Source organism: Peromyscus eremicus, chromosome 5 (genome assembly GCF_949786415.1).
Source record: "Peromyscus eremicus chromosome 5, PerEre_H2_v1, whole genome shotgun sequence".
In the NCBI taxonomy this organism is placed as follows: Eukaryota; Metazoa; Chordata; class Mammalia; order Rodentia; family Cricetidae; genus Peromyscus; species Peromyscus eremicus.
Genome location: NC_081420.1, coordinates 84,836,434 through 84,851,736, shown reverse-complemented (window position 1 = coordinate 84,851,736; position 15,303 = coordinate 84,836,434). Strand labels below are relative to the sequence as shown.

Below are 15,303 nucleotides of genomic sequence, written 5' to 3'. Positions count from 1 at the left end.
CCCTAATTTTTGTTGGTTTTTTTTTTTTTTTTTGAGAACAGGTCTTGATTATGTAGCCCTGGCTGGCATCAAACTTGTAACAATCCTGTTTCTGCCTTCTGGTTGCTGGGATTATGGGTGTGCACCACAAAGTCCAGCCAGAAACACTATGCCACTCTGATATTAATTTTAAAAAAATCAGAATTGGGGGCTGGAGAGGGATGACTCAATGGTTAAGGAGTGTTTGCTTTTTTTGTTTTGTTTTGCAACAGGGTTTCTCTGTGTAGCCCTGGCTGTCCTGGAACTTGCTGTATAGACCAGGCTGGTCTCAAACTCACAGAGATCCACCTGCCTCTGCCTCCTGAGTGCTGGGATTAAAGGCGTGTGCCACCACTGCCTGATGTGTTTACTTCTTTTGCAGAAGGACCCAGGGTTTGATTCCCTGTACCTATATGCTCACAACCACCTATGTAACTCTAGTTCTGAGGGACCCATTGCCCTTTTCTGGTCTCTGTGGGCTCTTGAACACATGTGCATATAACTCATGCAGGCTCACACATAAATATTAAATTAATAATCTTTAAAAATCAAAAAAGAATTAAGGTTATATATCTAAAGGAGTCCCAGGTTATGAATGACAAGAATTAGACTGGAATTTTCTGATGCTTCCAAACACCTAAGTTTCAGTAAGCAACTGGAAGGGAAGGGAGGAGCTACTTCAGAGACAGCTTGCCTCGGAATGAGCATGTCATAGCCATAAGAAGCTGGGACTTGGGGCTGGAGAGATGGCTCAGCGGTTAAGAGCACTGACTGCTCTTCCAGAGGTCCTGAGTTCAATTCCCAGCAACCACATGGTGGCTCACAACCATCTGTAATGAGATCTGGTGCCCTCTTCTGGTCATACATGCTGTATACAAAAAAAAAAAAAAAAAAAAAAAAAAGAAGCTGGGACTTGTCATGTAAGAGACTGCAATCCTGTGCAGAGTATGCCTCTCCTGTAAGGAGCTTTTCGTCCAGCAAGCTCTTGGGAAGAATTGCAGAGTTCTCTGCCCAGGAGAACAGGAACTGTACCTATAGCTAGAGCTTGAAAAACTGCATCAGCCAAGTCTTTGCATAACTGTTCACTTCTGTGTCCATCTTGGTTTTATGCAGCAGAGGAAACGTAAGACCACAGCTGCACTTCCTTTCAGCTGACTGATTCTAAGCAATGTTTCAGTTTCCGACCCCTGTCCCTCACCCAGTGTCCTGGGCAGCACTGCAGCTAGAGCTGGAACTGAGGTGCTGGTCTAGGTTAGTGGTAGCTACTTGAGTCCATTTGTCCAGAAAGACAAGTTGTTGGTGGAGATGGAAATATCTTTGAGACAAGAGAGAGCGGGGTACTTGGTGGTAACAGAAACAGGTCTGAGAAAACACATGTTCCGTGACTTCATTCAAAAAATATTTTCTCTGGGCTGGGAAGATGGCTCAGAGAGTAAAGGCACTTGACACCAAGCTTGAAGGTCTGAGTAGCCCTTGTCTATAATCCTGGGAAAGTGTGAGAGGGCAGAGACAGGCTGATCCCTGGAGGTCACTGGCCAGACAATCTTGCTGAATTGGTAAGTCCTAGGTTCAGTGAGAGACCCTGTCCAAAAATAAGGTAGAGAGCATCTCCAACATCAATTTCCAGTCTCCACATCCATACACAAAAAAAGTGGCTTCCCCCCCCCATACTGAGGATTGAACCCAGAGTCTCATACAAAAGGTAAGTTCTCTACACTTAATTACATCCTTAGTCATCTTTTCATTACAGTGTGTGCGTGCGCGTGCACATGCAAACTATGGTACCCATAGGAAGCTCAGCAGACAACTTGGAGAATTCAGTTTTCTCCTTCCACGGTGTGGATCCCAGGAATCAAACTCAAATGGTCAGACTTGGCAGCAAGCACCTTTAACCTGCAAAGCCATCCTGCCAGACCTTTTTTTTTTTTTTTAAATTGAAAGATGGTCTCACTAAGTTGCCCAAGAAAGCTTTGAAATGACTGTTGTCCTGCCTCAGTTTCTAGAATACCTGAGATTACAGGTCTGTGACACCAGGCCCAACTATAATGTGGATTTTTAAAATGTATAGCTCTCTTGACTACTTAGCCATTTCTACAGTTCCTATAATGGAATTTTCATCAGGATGAAACCTGGTAATTAGGGGTGGGGAGTGAAAATGACAGGGTTATTGGCATATAGATGCAGGACAGGTATATGCCTTGGCTGCTTCATGGTTTGTTGTCAATGCCATTGTGGGTAGGAATGCAATATATGCATTTGGCCACACCCAATCCCGAGGAGTTAAGTCTGGGGCTAAAGGATTTATCTAAATAAATGGAGTATGGGGCTGGAGAGATGGCTCAGTAGTTACAAGCAAGCACTGGCAGCTTGCTCTTCCAGAGGTTCAATTCCCAGTAGCCATACGGCAGCTCACAACTGTCAGTAACTTCAGTCCCGGGGGTCCGACGCCCTCTCCCGGCCTCCATGAACACTGCCTGCACGTGGTGCAGACATGAGTCATGGAAACAAAGTAAAAAATAAAAATCGAAAAAAAAGAAAAAAAGTAGGGAATGGTGGTGCATGCTTGTAATACTCAGCTCTGAAGAAGAGGAGGAGCATGAGTTCTAGGCAAGTCTGGGCAACAGAGAGGGACCACAGCTCTTAAAAGAATAAAAATCGGGCGGTGGTGGCACACGCCTATAATCCCAGCAGGCGGAGGCAAGTGGATCCCTGTGAGTTCCAGGCCAGCCTGGTTTACAGGGCGAGTTCCAGGACAGCCAGGGATACAGAGAAACCCTGTCTCTAATCCTGCCCTCTACCCACCCACCCCCCATAAAAAAAAAAAAAAGCATAAATGTCCCTGGGTGGGTGGGAAAAAAACACCGGATCCAGGAGGGAGAAGGATTTTTAGGGCTTTAATTCGCGGGTCTTTTGCGTTTTCCTATCTGTGTGCCACGACTCAGCAGTTCGCACTAGTCGCCTTTTCCATCCCAACAGGCCGGAAGTAGCAAGCCTGCAAGGTTGGGAACCAGCGAGAAACTCGAGCCAAACGGCTAGAGAGGCGATGGTCCGCCAGTGGGCGGGTTCGCATGATGCCATTTCCTCCTTTCCCTGTTTTGATTGGTTAAAGGGCGCCGGTGTTTTGGATTGGCCATACTCTCTACAACCCCAGGGTGCTTTGCGGCGCTCGGTCTTTTCCGCTCGGCCGTTCTCCTGCACAGGAGGTGAGTCTCTACTGCCGGCCACCGCCATCGTGGTGCATCGGGCTCCATCGCGTTCCATCCGCTGCCATCGGCGACGAGAGGCTGCGTGCGCAGCCATGGAGGAGCCGAGGCGCCGACGGCATGGGGCCAGAGCCAGAGCAGGGGCGGGAGGATCGGGGCGGGACCTCGGGACTCTGGCCTTCACCCGCCGCCCTCCTCTCCCTCGCGGCTTTAGGCAGCCATGGCGCCCAGCCGGAATGGCATGATCCTGAAGCCCCACTTCCACAAGGATTGGCAGCGGCGAGTGGACACTTGGTTCAACCAGCCGGCACGCAAGATCCGCAGGTGTGGGGCGCGCGGGCCTTGCGTGGTTCCCAGGGCGGGGTACCGGAGTGGACGCGTGTGGGGCAGGGGTGACTGTTGTCCCTTCGCTGCAGACGCAAGGCCCGGCAGGCGAAAGCGCGCCGCATCGCTCCTCGGCCCGCGTCCGGTCCCATCAGGCCCATAGTGAGGTGCCCCACAGTGAGATACCACACCAAGGTTCGAGCTGGCAGGGGCTTCAGCCTGGAGGAACTCAGGGTGAGTTCGGCAGCGTCTCTGCGTTGAGTGCTCCTGGTCTCGGTGGAATGATGACATTCTCCGGAATCGCTGTACTGTCTTGATGAAAGTACTCTTGAACCCTTTTCCATCTGATAACACCGAGCTTTCTCGGCAGGGGCAGCAGGGGAGGGGCTTCGAGGTGTTTCAGCCATTTCTGTTTCTGGACAGGTGGCTGGTATCCATAAGAAAGTGGCTCGCACCATCGGGATCTCTGTGGACCCAAGGAGGCGAAATAAATCTACTGAATCACTACAGGCCAATGTGCAGCGCCTGAAGGAGTACCGCTCCAAGCTCATACTCTTCCCCAGGAAGCCTTCTGCTCCAAAGAAGGGAGATAGTTCTGTGAGTCCAGTGGGTCTTCAGGGTGTCGGGTTTGGTTCAACGTAGATGAGTCTTTGTGCCAGATCCACACTGGTGCAGTCTTTTTGTTCTACAAAAAGTAGCAGTGCAAGATGAGGGGATTGACACATAATGGGAAAGTGAGCGCTGCAGGTCAGGTGTGAACCACTATAAAATCTCTGAGCTTTCCCATCTTATCGTTGGAAGCTGTTGACTTGGGGGGCTGACTTGATGTTCTAGTGTATTTGCCCCCTACAAGGTTATCTAGGAACATTTTTGGACCTAAAGTGTTTTAGTATTCAGAAATGTAAAGAGCATAAAGAAATTTAACAAGGATCGGTGGGTGTCTGTCGATGTGGATTACAAGCAGGTAGATTGGTTCTGTGTCTGCAGTCGAACAGAACCCTCCCTATACCTAGTGAGCCAGCACACAGGGGCCATGAAATGTTGAGTGCTAAGGCCCAGGCAACCTGTTCCTTAGGAGCAAGCCACACACCATGGACTCAACTCTTCTTGTTTTTAAAAACAGGCTGAAGAACTTAAATTGGCCACCCAGCTCACAGGACCTGTGATGCCCATCCGGAATGTAAGTAGACACTTAATTTAGCCTTAGTTAATGCTGTAGACAAGCTTGGCAGGTGGGAAGTGTCGTGGCAGACGTTGGAGGCTGGTGAAAGGAAACTACATTACCTCTTGCTTGGGAACACGCCCCCAGTCTTTTAAATTTTGGGGGGGAGGGGGCGAGGGAGGTTCTCTGTGTAGCTCTAGCTGTTCTGAAACTCAGAGCTGCTGTAGACCAGGTTAGCCTTGAACTCAGATCTGCGTGCCTCTTCATCCCAAACCTTAGAATAAAGGTGTGTGCCACTACCACCTGGCTAACCTCCATATTGTTAAGGGATGGCCTTGTCATCCTTGCAGAGATTTTTCATGACCCTAACTTATCATTTCTTGTGTAGAATGCTAGTGAGTGTGTGTGTTGGGGGGAGTGTGTTTTTGCCTGAAGGGGGCAAGGCATGCGTCTATTGCTGTGATGAGATGCCGTGATCAAAACCAAATTTGGTTTACACTTCCACATTGTGGTTTGTCATTGGAGGAGGAAGGGCAGGAAGCTGTAGGCAAGGGCTGGTGGAGGCCATGGAGAGGAGCGCTGCTGTAGAACCCAGGACTACCATTCACAGTGGCCTGGGCCCTCCTCACTCTGTAGACCAGGCTGGCCTCAAAACTCACAGATCCACCTGCCTCTTCCTCTGCTTCCTGAGTGCTGGGATTAAAGGTGTGTGCTACCTGCCGGGCTTTACTACCTGATCTTTTGGAGGCATTTTCCCATTGAGGTTCCCTCAGTGATGACTTTTCATTTGTGTCAAGTTGACATAAAACTAGCCAGCATGTGTTCCTACTGAAGACATGACTCTAGTTACTTTCTGAAGCAGGGTCTCCATGTGTAAGCCAAAGCTGGGCTAGAACTTGCTTTGTAGTCTAAGATGCCTTAAACTCAGGATCCTCCTACCACCACCTTCCAAATACTTTAGTAACTTATTTGATCCCAGAGGGGAGTTCCGTACGTGACCGGAAGCCTCTTGCTCCTGAGATTAGAGGAGGTGTTACAGTTCTGTGGACAGGTTGCGGTCCAAGCCAACTTGATTGCTGTTTTCTTCCCAGGTCTACAAAAAGGAGAAAGCCAGAGTCATCACAGAAGAAGAGAAGAACTTCAAGGCTTTTGCCAGTCTTCGCATGGCGCGGGCCAATGCCCGGCTCTTTGGCATCCGAGCAAAGAGGGCAAAGGAAGCTGCAGAGCAAGATGTTGAAAAGAAAAAGTGATGTGCTGTTGGAGTGTTGCAATAAATTTTCCATAAAGCAAAAGCTGAATTGTTTGCTTATTTTTATTATTATTTTTATCTTAAGTGCATTGGTGGTGTCCGTGTGAGGATGGCTGGATCCCCTGGAACTGCAGCTGTGAGCTGTCACGTGGGTGCTGGGAATTGAACCTGGGTCCTGGAAGAGTAGTCAATGTTCTTAGTCACTGAACCATCTCTCCAGCCCCTTCGTCTTTTTCGGGGGGGGGGGGGGGGGGGCAATAGCCTGTGTTTTGTCAACTCTTCTGTATTAGAAAGCATTCCCAAGCGATACTCAGTCTCCATTCCATCACTGTTGTATTTCAGCATTGTGAGCTTTGGTTAACCACAGCTAAGGTAGAAGGCTGCCTGTTAATACCAGCTTTTGAGCTCGGGGCATCACACATGGTAACTACTGCAGCCCTAGACCTAAGTTTTTTCCAAAGCAGTTTCTTTGCATTCGCATGTCAGGCCTTGAGGTGGCTCCAGTCTACTCCATCAATAGATGCAATATGCTCATCTACATTAGCCTTGTGAAAGGCTGGCATCTGGATATTGTAATTTGCCCTTTTTCTGGTTCCAGGTGCTTGCCAATCTGTCCTGACACTGGCTTATTCTCTATTCCTTGTTAGTACTTGGGTCTGAAGCACTTCCTTGCATACAAACACCAGGGAGAGCCCAGAGACAGGTTTGGGGTCCTGGGGGGTGTTTTTTTTTTGCTTTTTTTTTTTTTTCCTTTTTTTAAAAATATTTATTACATATACAGTATTGTGCCTGCAGGCCAAAAGTGGTTACTGGGAATTGAACTCCGGACCTCTAGAAAGAGCAGCCAGTACTCATAACGTCTGAGCCATCTCTCCAGTCCTGTTTTTGTTTTATTTTTTTAAAGATTGATTTATCTATTATGTATATAGTGTTCTGTCTGCACATATCCCTGCAGGCCAGAAGAGGGCACCAGATCATTACAGATGTTGTGAGCCACCTTGTGGTTGCTGGGAATTGAACTCAGGACCTTTGGAAGAACAAGCAGTGTTCTAAGTTTTTTTTTTTGTTTTGTTTCCTTTAAAGCTTTACTTATTATGTATACAGTGACCTGCCTCCATGTATGTCTGCAAGCCAGAAGAAGGCATCATTATAAATGGTTCTGAGCCACCATGTAGGTGCTGGGAATTGAACTCGGGACCTCTGGAAGAGCAGCCTTAACCTCTGAGCCATCTCTCCAGCCTAGCCTTCCTTTTTCTTTGAAGCGGTTAACCAAACACTGGTGACGCCCTGTGAACAGGCCCTCATTCCACGTTGGATGGACTGAAGTGGTGTGGAAGGAAGGGTCCTGGGTAACATATGCTTACCTTTAGCCCACCTCACTAGGCACTGGAAATAAGATATGTAGGTGACCCTAAGCATTAGGTTTGGTCATTTGTTAACCCTAAGTGGGAAATAACATGATTCCCTCCTAGTTAAACAGTCCATACCAGACTGGAGACTAGTATTTGCCATGGTTCCTAAAGCCGGTGGCAGGTTCCAGTCAATACTCTGAGTGGCCACAAGGAGGCAGAAGTCCCTCTTCTTGCATATGTGGAAGACTTCAAAGATTTCTTTGAAATTTTTGACATATGAATGTTAGGCCTTTGTGTATGTGTGTGCACTGTATACAAATCTAGTGTCCACAGAAGCCAGAAGGGAGTATCTGGGGTTGTAAGCCACCATCTGGGTATAGGGAATCAAACTTGGGTCCTCTGTAAGAGCAAACCACCCACCAGGCCATCGCTCCAGCCCCAGGTGTGGAAAACTTAATTGGATACCAGCTTATAAGTGCAGCTGAATTTTTGCTTCGTGGCCATTTTTACAGATTAACTCTGGTAACTCTGGTACCATAGGAGTCATGAGCCATTTTGGTCAGTTTAGATTATTTAAAAATTGTGCACGTCTTTGGGTTGCCCCCCCCCCCCCCCCTTTTTGAGATAGTCTCACTGTGTAGCCTAGCAATCCTGGAACTTGCTATGTAGACTAGGCTGGCCTCAAACTCAGATCCACCTGCCTCTGGCTCCCTTTGGTTTTCTTGAATTTTGTTGTTGTTTGTTTTGGGTTTTTGTTGTTTGTTTTTTCAAGACAGGGTTTCTCTGTGTAGTTTTGGTTCCTGTCCTGGATCTCGCTCTGTAGACCGGGCTGGCCTCGAACTCACAGAGATCCACCTGGCTCTGCCTCCGGAGTGCTAGGATTAAAGGCGTGCGCCGCCGCCTGGCGGATCATTTCTCGACAACAGGTCCTCTGTAAGAGCAAGTGCTTTTAACCCCTGGGCCATTCCTCTACCTCCTTTTCCTTGTTGTTGTTGTTTGTTTGTTTTTGTTTTTGTTTTTTTTTTTTGAGCTGAGGATCGAACCCAGGGCCTTGTGCTTGCTAAGCAAGAGCTCTACCACTGAGCTAAATCCCCAACCCCTTTTCCTTGCTTTGATACAGGGTTTTATCATGTAACCCATAAAGACTGACCTGGAGTTCATTGTGTAGTCTAGGTTGGCCTTGAACCCTCAATATTGCTGCCTCAGCCTTTTCGGTACTGAGAGTACAGACAGGTACTCTTCCCTTTGGCTCTTATGCAGTAGTTCCAAGCTTGGAGGAGGCTAGAGAGAGCTCCGTTGGTAAAGTGCCTGTAAGAGTACCTGAAATTGTTTCCCAGAACCCACATAGGAAGGAAGCCAGAGTATGATGATGCAGGCTGGTAACTGATGACCTGAGCTTGATTCTAGGACCCTCATGATGGAGGGAAAGGACAGGATCCTACAAGTTGTCCCCACACATACAAATAGGTAGGTGTGGTGGTGAATGCTTTTAATCCCAGCACTGCAGAGGTCTCAATTCAAGTTCATTGCCAACCTGGTCTACATAGCAAGTCCCAGACCAATTAAGGCTAGTAAGACACTGTCTCAAAAAAAAAAAAAAAAAAAAAAAAAAAGTCCCAGGTATGGTGTCATAGGCTTGCTCAAAAGGAAAAAAATTGCCGGGCGGTGGTGGCACATGCCTTTAATCCCAGCACTCGGGAGGCAGAGGCAGGCAGATCTCTGCTAGTTCGAGGCCAGCCTGGTCTACAGAGCAAGATCCAGGAAAGGCGCAAAGCTACACAGAGAAACTCTGTCTCAAGAAAAACAAACAAACAAAAAAAGAAGAAGAAGAAGAAGAATAGCCTAACATTCAAAAGCCATTTTAAAAAACAAAACGGAGCTAGTTCTTTGTCCTCCAGGCCACTAGTAGGCTAGGGCTCCTGCTGGATCCCTGCTGTGGTGGAAGATCTACACGGCACAGCTGCCCCTGGTGCCAGGTGCCCTGCTCATCCCTGGCATCATGATGTTAGAACTGAGGTGTTACAGCATACCCACTCCTTTTACTGATGCATTAATGCCCAGCGAGAATTTTCTGCTGACATCTTCTCCATAGGTTCAAACTGCTGCAGCCAACACAGCAGCGGGAAGTGTTGAAGAGACCTGGGCACGGGGATTCCTCCTCAGATGCCCTGGCCCCACCTCTAAGGGAGAGAACCCTTTAGTCTCTGGGCTTGGGAAAGTGTTACCATTTGATGGTTTCTCTACAGGGCTCTTCATTCCACCACCACTATGTCTTGCTGATCCTGACTTGGAGGAGTGGGGGCCCACAGAGACCCAGTCACTGCGTGTCTTGAGCCCTATCTAACCACACTGTCACCTTTCATGTCCCCAACCCAATTTCCCTCTAATGTCACTTTGGTTAAATTAAGAAAAAAAAAAAAAGTGCTTTAAAAATGTTGCTTATAGCCAGGCGGTTTGTGGTGCACGCCTTTGGTCCCAGCACTCGGGAGGTAGAGGCAGGTGGATCTCTGTGAGCTCGAGGCCAGCCTGGGCTACCAAGTGAGTTCCAGGACAGGCTCCAAAGCTACACAGAGAAACCCTGTCTCGAAAAAACAAAAACAAAAAAAAAACAAAAACAAAAACAAAACAAAACAAAAAAAAACAAAACAAAAAAAAAAGCTGCTTATAAGCTGTAGAGACACACACAAAAGAAAAACTTAGACTCAACCCTCTGCATATGGGGCCTACCTACTTTACACTCCAGGGTCAATTTAAACCTGTGGCTAGCCCTTTATATCAGTTCTAAGAAATTTGGAATATCAATTTTTTCCTTTTTTTTTTTTGTTTTTTTTGTTTGTTTTTCTAGACAGGGTTTCTCTGTGTAGCTTTGTGCCTGTCCTGGATCTCACTCTGTAGACCAGGCTGGCCTCAAACTCACAGAGATCCACCTGCCTCTGCCTCCCGAGTGCTGGGATTAAAGGCGTGTGCCACCACCGCCCGGCCACTCGTCTTTAACTTACAGAAAAGGACAAGGGATGCAGCAATCACCTAACATTTGCAAGAGCCTGGATTTGAGCCCCAGCATCACACACATCAAAGAAAAATTAAGAAATGTGTGTATGTCTAAGAGCAGTAGAGATGGCTCAGTGGTTAAGAGTGCATCCTGCTTCCCAGGGGCTCAGGGTCAGTGCCCAGCACCTTCGTGGAAGCTCACAAAAGCCCTTATCTCCACTCCCAGAGGATCTGAAGTCTACTTCTGGCCAGCGCAGGCATGAAGCAGGCACATGTGCACATAGCTATGTGTAAGCACAACATCCATACACGGAAACGAAATTAAAGTGATCTCTTAATTTAAAACATAAAACATATGGGGTAGTGGGGGTAAGAGGGAGGGGCTGGGAGGAGAGGAAGGAGGGGAAACTGCAGTTGGAATGTAATATATGAGAGAAAAATTAATTTAAAAAACTACATAAAGCTGGGCGGTGGTGGCACACACCATTAATCCCAGCACTCAGGAGGAGGCAGAGCCAGGTGGATCTCTGTGAGTTCGAGGCCAGCCTGGGCTACCAAGTGAGTTCCAGGAAAGGCGCAAAGCTACGCAGAGAAACCCTGTCTTGAAAAACCAAAAAAAACAAAAAAAACAAAAAAAACAAAAAAAAAAACCATAAACACACATATGTCTAGCTGGGTGTAGTGGCACACACCTTTAATACCAAGACTCAGGAGGCAGAGTTAGGCAGATCTCTGAATTTGTGACAAGCCTGGTCTATATAGTGAGTACCATGCCAGCCACGGCTATGTAGTGAGACTTTGTCTCAAATTAAAAAAAAAAAAAATGTCTATTTAGTGGCAAAGTGAAGGGTGTAACATGGGCAACACTGCATTCCAAATCCTAGAAATTGCTTCTGTCTGTCCTGAAATGGGTTCATGTAAAAACATTCCACCACAAAAATCTGTGAAGAGGAGGAAAAACTAGGTTATTGATGAAAAGGACCCAAAAGAGAGGAGAGAAACATCCAGACATCACTCCAGGACAGCTCTTGCTAAGAATACCATCAAAGCTCCAGATAAGTCAAGAGAGACTAAAATCAGCATGTCCGTTACCTGGAGCCCACCTGAGTGCGCAGCCCCATGGACTCTGTTCCTGCCTGCCGCTTTGGCTCACACTGCCAGTGCCACCACAGCACCCGTCTCTCCTGGTCTCCTTGCTTTTACCCAACAGTCTTAGCTTGGTGAGTGCCCCTCCTGCAGAGCAGTCCTGCCATGTGGCTTCTGGTGGAACATAGCAATGACTGGCTGCTATCTGGGGCTCCTTCCCTTCCCTTCCTCTCCTTCTTCCTCCCTCCTTCTCTCCTCTATCCTCTCTCTCCTTCCTCTTCTCTCTCAAGTCTTCTCCCTCCTCTGTCCTTTTTCTCCTCTTCCACCTTAACCTCTGCCCCTCCCGACCCTCCCCTTTCATCTTAGATTACATGCCTAGGGAAGCCAGCCGGGCCACCAGGGTAAGCCTGGAAGCAGACCTCTCCCACTGCATCTCAGGGTGACAGAGGCCTGCCCCGGGACCTCAAGCCAGGGTTCTTCTTGCACAGGGACAACAAAACAGATAGTAAGCGTTGTGCTGGCTGCTGTGTTCTGGTGCAATCAGTAGCTAAGCAATATGTCTGTAGTTTCCTCTCCGCATGGCAGAGCCTAAAATGTGAGTGAGATCTTGTTTGTCTCGTAACGGCCTTAACCCCTCTGCTCACCACAGCAGTCTGCAGACAAATAAACTCAGTAAACAGCCTTGTCCTTTTCCTAACCCTACTCCTGGGTCCCTTCATGGTCACTGTGTGAAACCATGTCCTTTCTGCTGTTTGTAACACTTACTCTGGACCCCACCATGCCCTGTGTGTGAGTTCAAGGACCCAGAAAATGGTGAGTGCCTTAGTTCATGTACTTGTGTGGGTCCAGGAATGTGCCAAGTTATCAGTGGAATGGGGGACCCTGGGAATGCCACATAGGAGAAGGGTATTTTGCAGAGAATGCCCTCGGCTCCTAGAACAAAGCTCAGAAGAAACAGGTGCTGAGTGATACAAGCCTGTGGCTGCCACCCGAGAACACATTCAGGTGGACCCTCGGCGAGATGAGGAGCTGATGGCTGCTTCTGACTCTGCTGGTCACCGGCCCCTCGAATAACTCGAGACCTTGCTGATTAGGTGCATTTGACCTTCCAAGGCCTTGTGGCTTCTGAGGCTTGGTGGAGCCGGACTCCAGCTGTCTTGTGAGTATGTGAAACTGGAAGACAAAAGAAGACAGAATGAAGTCAGAGGTCAGAGACATGTGTCCCTGGGATGCTAGAGTCTGGGTCTGGGTACAGAGGGTTCTCATTCAAGAGACCCAGGAGCTCAGGAAAGTTCCTGACACTGGAACCAACTCCACAGAGAACATAAGGACTGGGCTCCTACCCACAGCAGGTGTCCCTTCTGGTTAGGCCTGGGTAGCCTGGGTAGTGGACAATAAGGCTGCTAAGACACATTTGGGGATTCTGTAGGTCAAAGAAGGCAAAAGTATGGGTTCTGAGCTGTTTGGTGGAATCCAGGTGAGGTGTCAGTTACCTCCTGCTGTGTGAGCTCCAGCACCACGGAGCCCTCCCTCATGGGCAGGATGGATTGTGTCACTGCTGGGAAACACAGGATATCCAGCTCTCAACAGTTTCTGTCAGTGTGCAACAGTCCCCTGGGGCAGGAGGGACCAGTCAGAAAATGAGTGTGAGTTGCTGCTGGCACATCTCTCAGAGAAGGACCAGACTCCATCAATAACAGATATAATTTCTGTTTTATTTTTCTCTGTATTTTGATCAGTTGTGGATTCCTATAGTAGCCTCTACTATTAAAAGGGGGGGGGGCTGGAAAGATGGCTCAGTGGTTAAGAACACTGACTGCTCTTCCAGAGGACCCAGGTTCAATTCCTAGCACCCACATGGCAGCTCACAACTGTCTGTAACTCCAAGATCTGACACTCTCACACAGACATACATGCAGGCAAGACACCAATTCATATAAAATAAAAATAAATTAATTAAAAAAGAAAAGAAGCATCTTTGGTAATGGTGAGAGCTACACCATCTGTGGGTACGCGGGTAAGAATTTAGATGCAGTTAGAAATTATACTAGTTTAGGAAAGTGGCAGATGAAGTTTCATCTCTAGGGTGCCTGACCTCATCAGCCATAGAGAATTCTCTGGTTTTACAGTACCAGACATGAATTGCGTCCTACTGAGTGAGCCTTAAGTACCATCAAATGGCTGCTGGTTACCCACAAAATATAAGTGTTACTACTGTACCCCTAGGGACATTTTTCAGTGTTGGTCACTGTTGTGGTTAACAGAGTTTATTGCTAGGGGAAACTATTGATTGCTTTTTTTTTTTTTTTAGTTGGCACTTGCGTAGCACCTTTGAGTACTATGAGAGCTAGTCCTCAGGGAGGAATCTTCCAGGTCCGTCCAGCTCCATTCCTCCAAGTCCAGTGTCTGAAGCATCTGGTGACGTCAGCAATAGGGTCTTACCTCTGAGTTCTGGGAGGCAACCAAGAGCAACGCTCTGTGTAGCAGCTCCAAGGGAGGCTTCCCATGCCTGGCCCTGGGTTTCTGTGAGTCTTTGGATATTGTGGGGAGCATTACAGGCTAAGGAAATATCATGGAGTGGCAGGCAGAGAGATTGTAACAGTCAGAGAACAGGACATCTGCTGTGAGATAGTGTCCCCTACATATGACAGGGAGATACAACATTGTCACCTAGACAAGATATGCACAGTGACAACACCAGTTGACATGCCAGTGTGGAGTGTACCAGTTTTCTCCAGGGACAAGACCCCAGATGGGTTATCTGATCCCAAGCAGTCAGCCCTAAACACATATACATACAAGCAACACTAAATGGACTCAGCAGGCTGTGTGTGTATGTATATATGTATATAAATGTGTGTGTGTGTGTGTGTGTGTGTGTGTGTGTGTGTGTGACAATAATAAATAAAGAAAACCTGGCAGTGGTGGCACACTCCTTTAATCCCACCACTGAGAAGGCAGGTGGATCTTTGTGAGTTTAAGGCCAGCCTGGTCTACAGAGTGAGTTCCAGAACAGCCAAGGCTATATAGTAAAACCCTGTCTTGGAAAACCAAAAAAAAAAAAAAAAAAATTAAATTAAAGAAGAGGTTGTGGATTTGAGGGAGAGTAGGAGGACACAGGAGAAATTGGAAGGGGAGAGGGAGGGATGGGAGGGATGTAAATACAGTATTCATGTATAAAATTCTCCCTCTGTGTTTTTTTTCTTTCTTTTCTTTTCCTTGTTCTTTTTTCAAGACAGGTTTTTCTGTATAGCCCTGGTTGTCCTGGAACTTACTCTGTAGACCAGGCTAGCCTTGAACTCAGAGATCCACCTGTACCTCTCTCCCAAGTGCTAGGACTAAAGGTGTGCACCACCACCGCCCAGCTCATGCATGAAATTCTCAAAAACAAAAACAAAAATAATAAAATAAATAGTATTACTGATACCTACCTAAAACACTGAAAAAAATCGCATAAGAAGTTTGGAGAGAGGGCTCAGTAGTTAAGAACATCATTGCTCTTTGCAGAGGACCTGCGTTTGGTTCCCAGAACCAACATGGCTGTGGTTTGTACTAACAGCCTGTAACTTAGTCCATGATATCTGGCACCCTCTCCTGGCCTCCAAGGGTAGCAGGCATACATTGACTGCACATGTATACAGGCTAAATACTCATGCACATAAAATAAAGACATAAAACATATGTTCTGTTATATTGTTTCCTACAGTTTTGCAACGATATCTGAGTTAAAAGGAAACAAATGATTTCACTTAATTTTTAAACTTTATTTTATGTGTATAGAGGCTTCTCGAGCATGTGTGTTTCTACACTACATAGGACTGCTTGAGGAGCTGGAAGAGAGCATCCAGTCTCCTGGGAGTGCAGCTACAGACAGTTGTGAGTCCTCTAGAAGAGTTCTTAACTCCGGAGCCATTCCTT

General features: G+C 47.3%; 1 protein-coding gene and 1 non-coding gene across 2 annotated transcripts; both read left to right on the top strand.

The window, feature by feature from the left end:
• Positions 1-3,092: 3,092 nt before the first annotated feature.
• Rpl13 (ribosomal protein L13) lies at positions 3,093-5,999 on the top strand. Its single transcript, XM_059262501.1, has 6 exons — positions 3,093-3,221; positions 3,436-3,545; positions 3,638-3,779; positions 3,969-4,142; positions 4,669-4,725; positions 5,799-5,999. Exons 2-6 carry the CDS (start codon positions 3,442-3,444, stop codon positions 5,955-5,957), a joined length of 636 nt encoding a protein of 211 aa, XP_059118484.1. The 5' UTR covers positions 3,093-3,221; positions 3,436-3,441; the 3' UTR covers positions 5,958-5,999.
• LOC131912134 (small nucleolar RNA MBII-202) lies at positions 3,828-3,913 on the top strand. The gene has a single exon (XR_009379541.1). It is a non-coding gene; the product is annotated as a small nucleolar RNA MBII-202 (small nucleolar RNA).
• Positions 6,000-15,303: the final 9,304 nt, after the last annotated feature.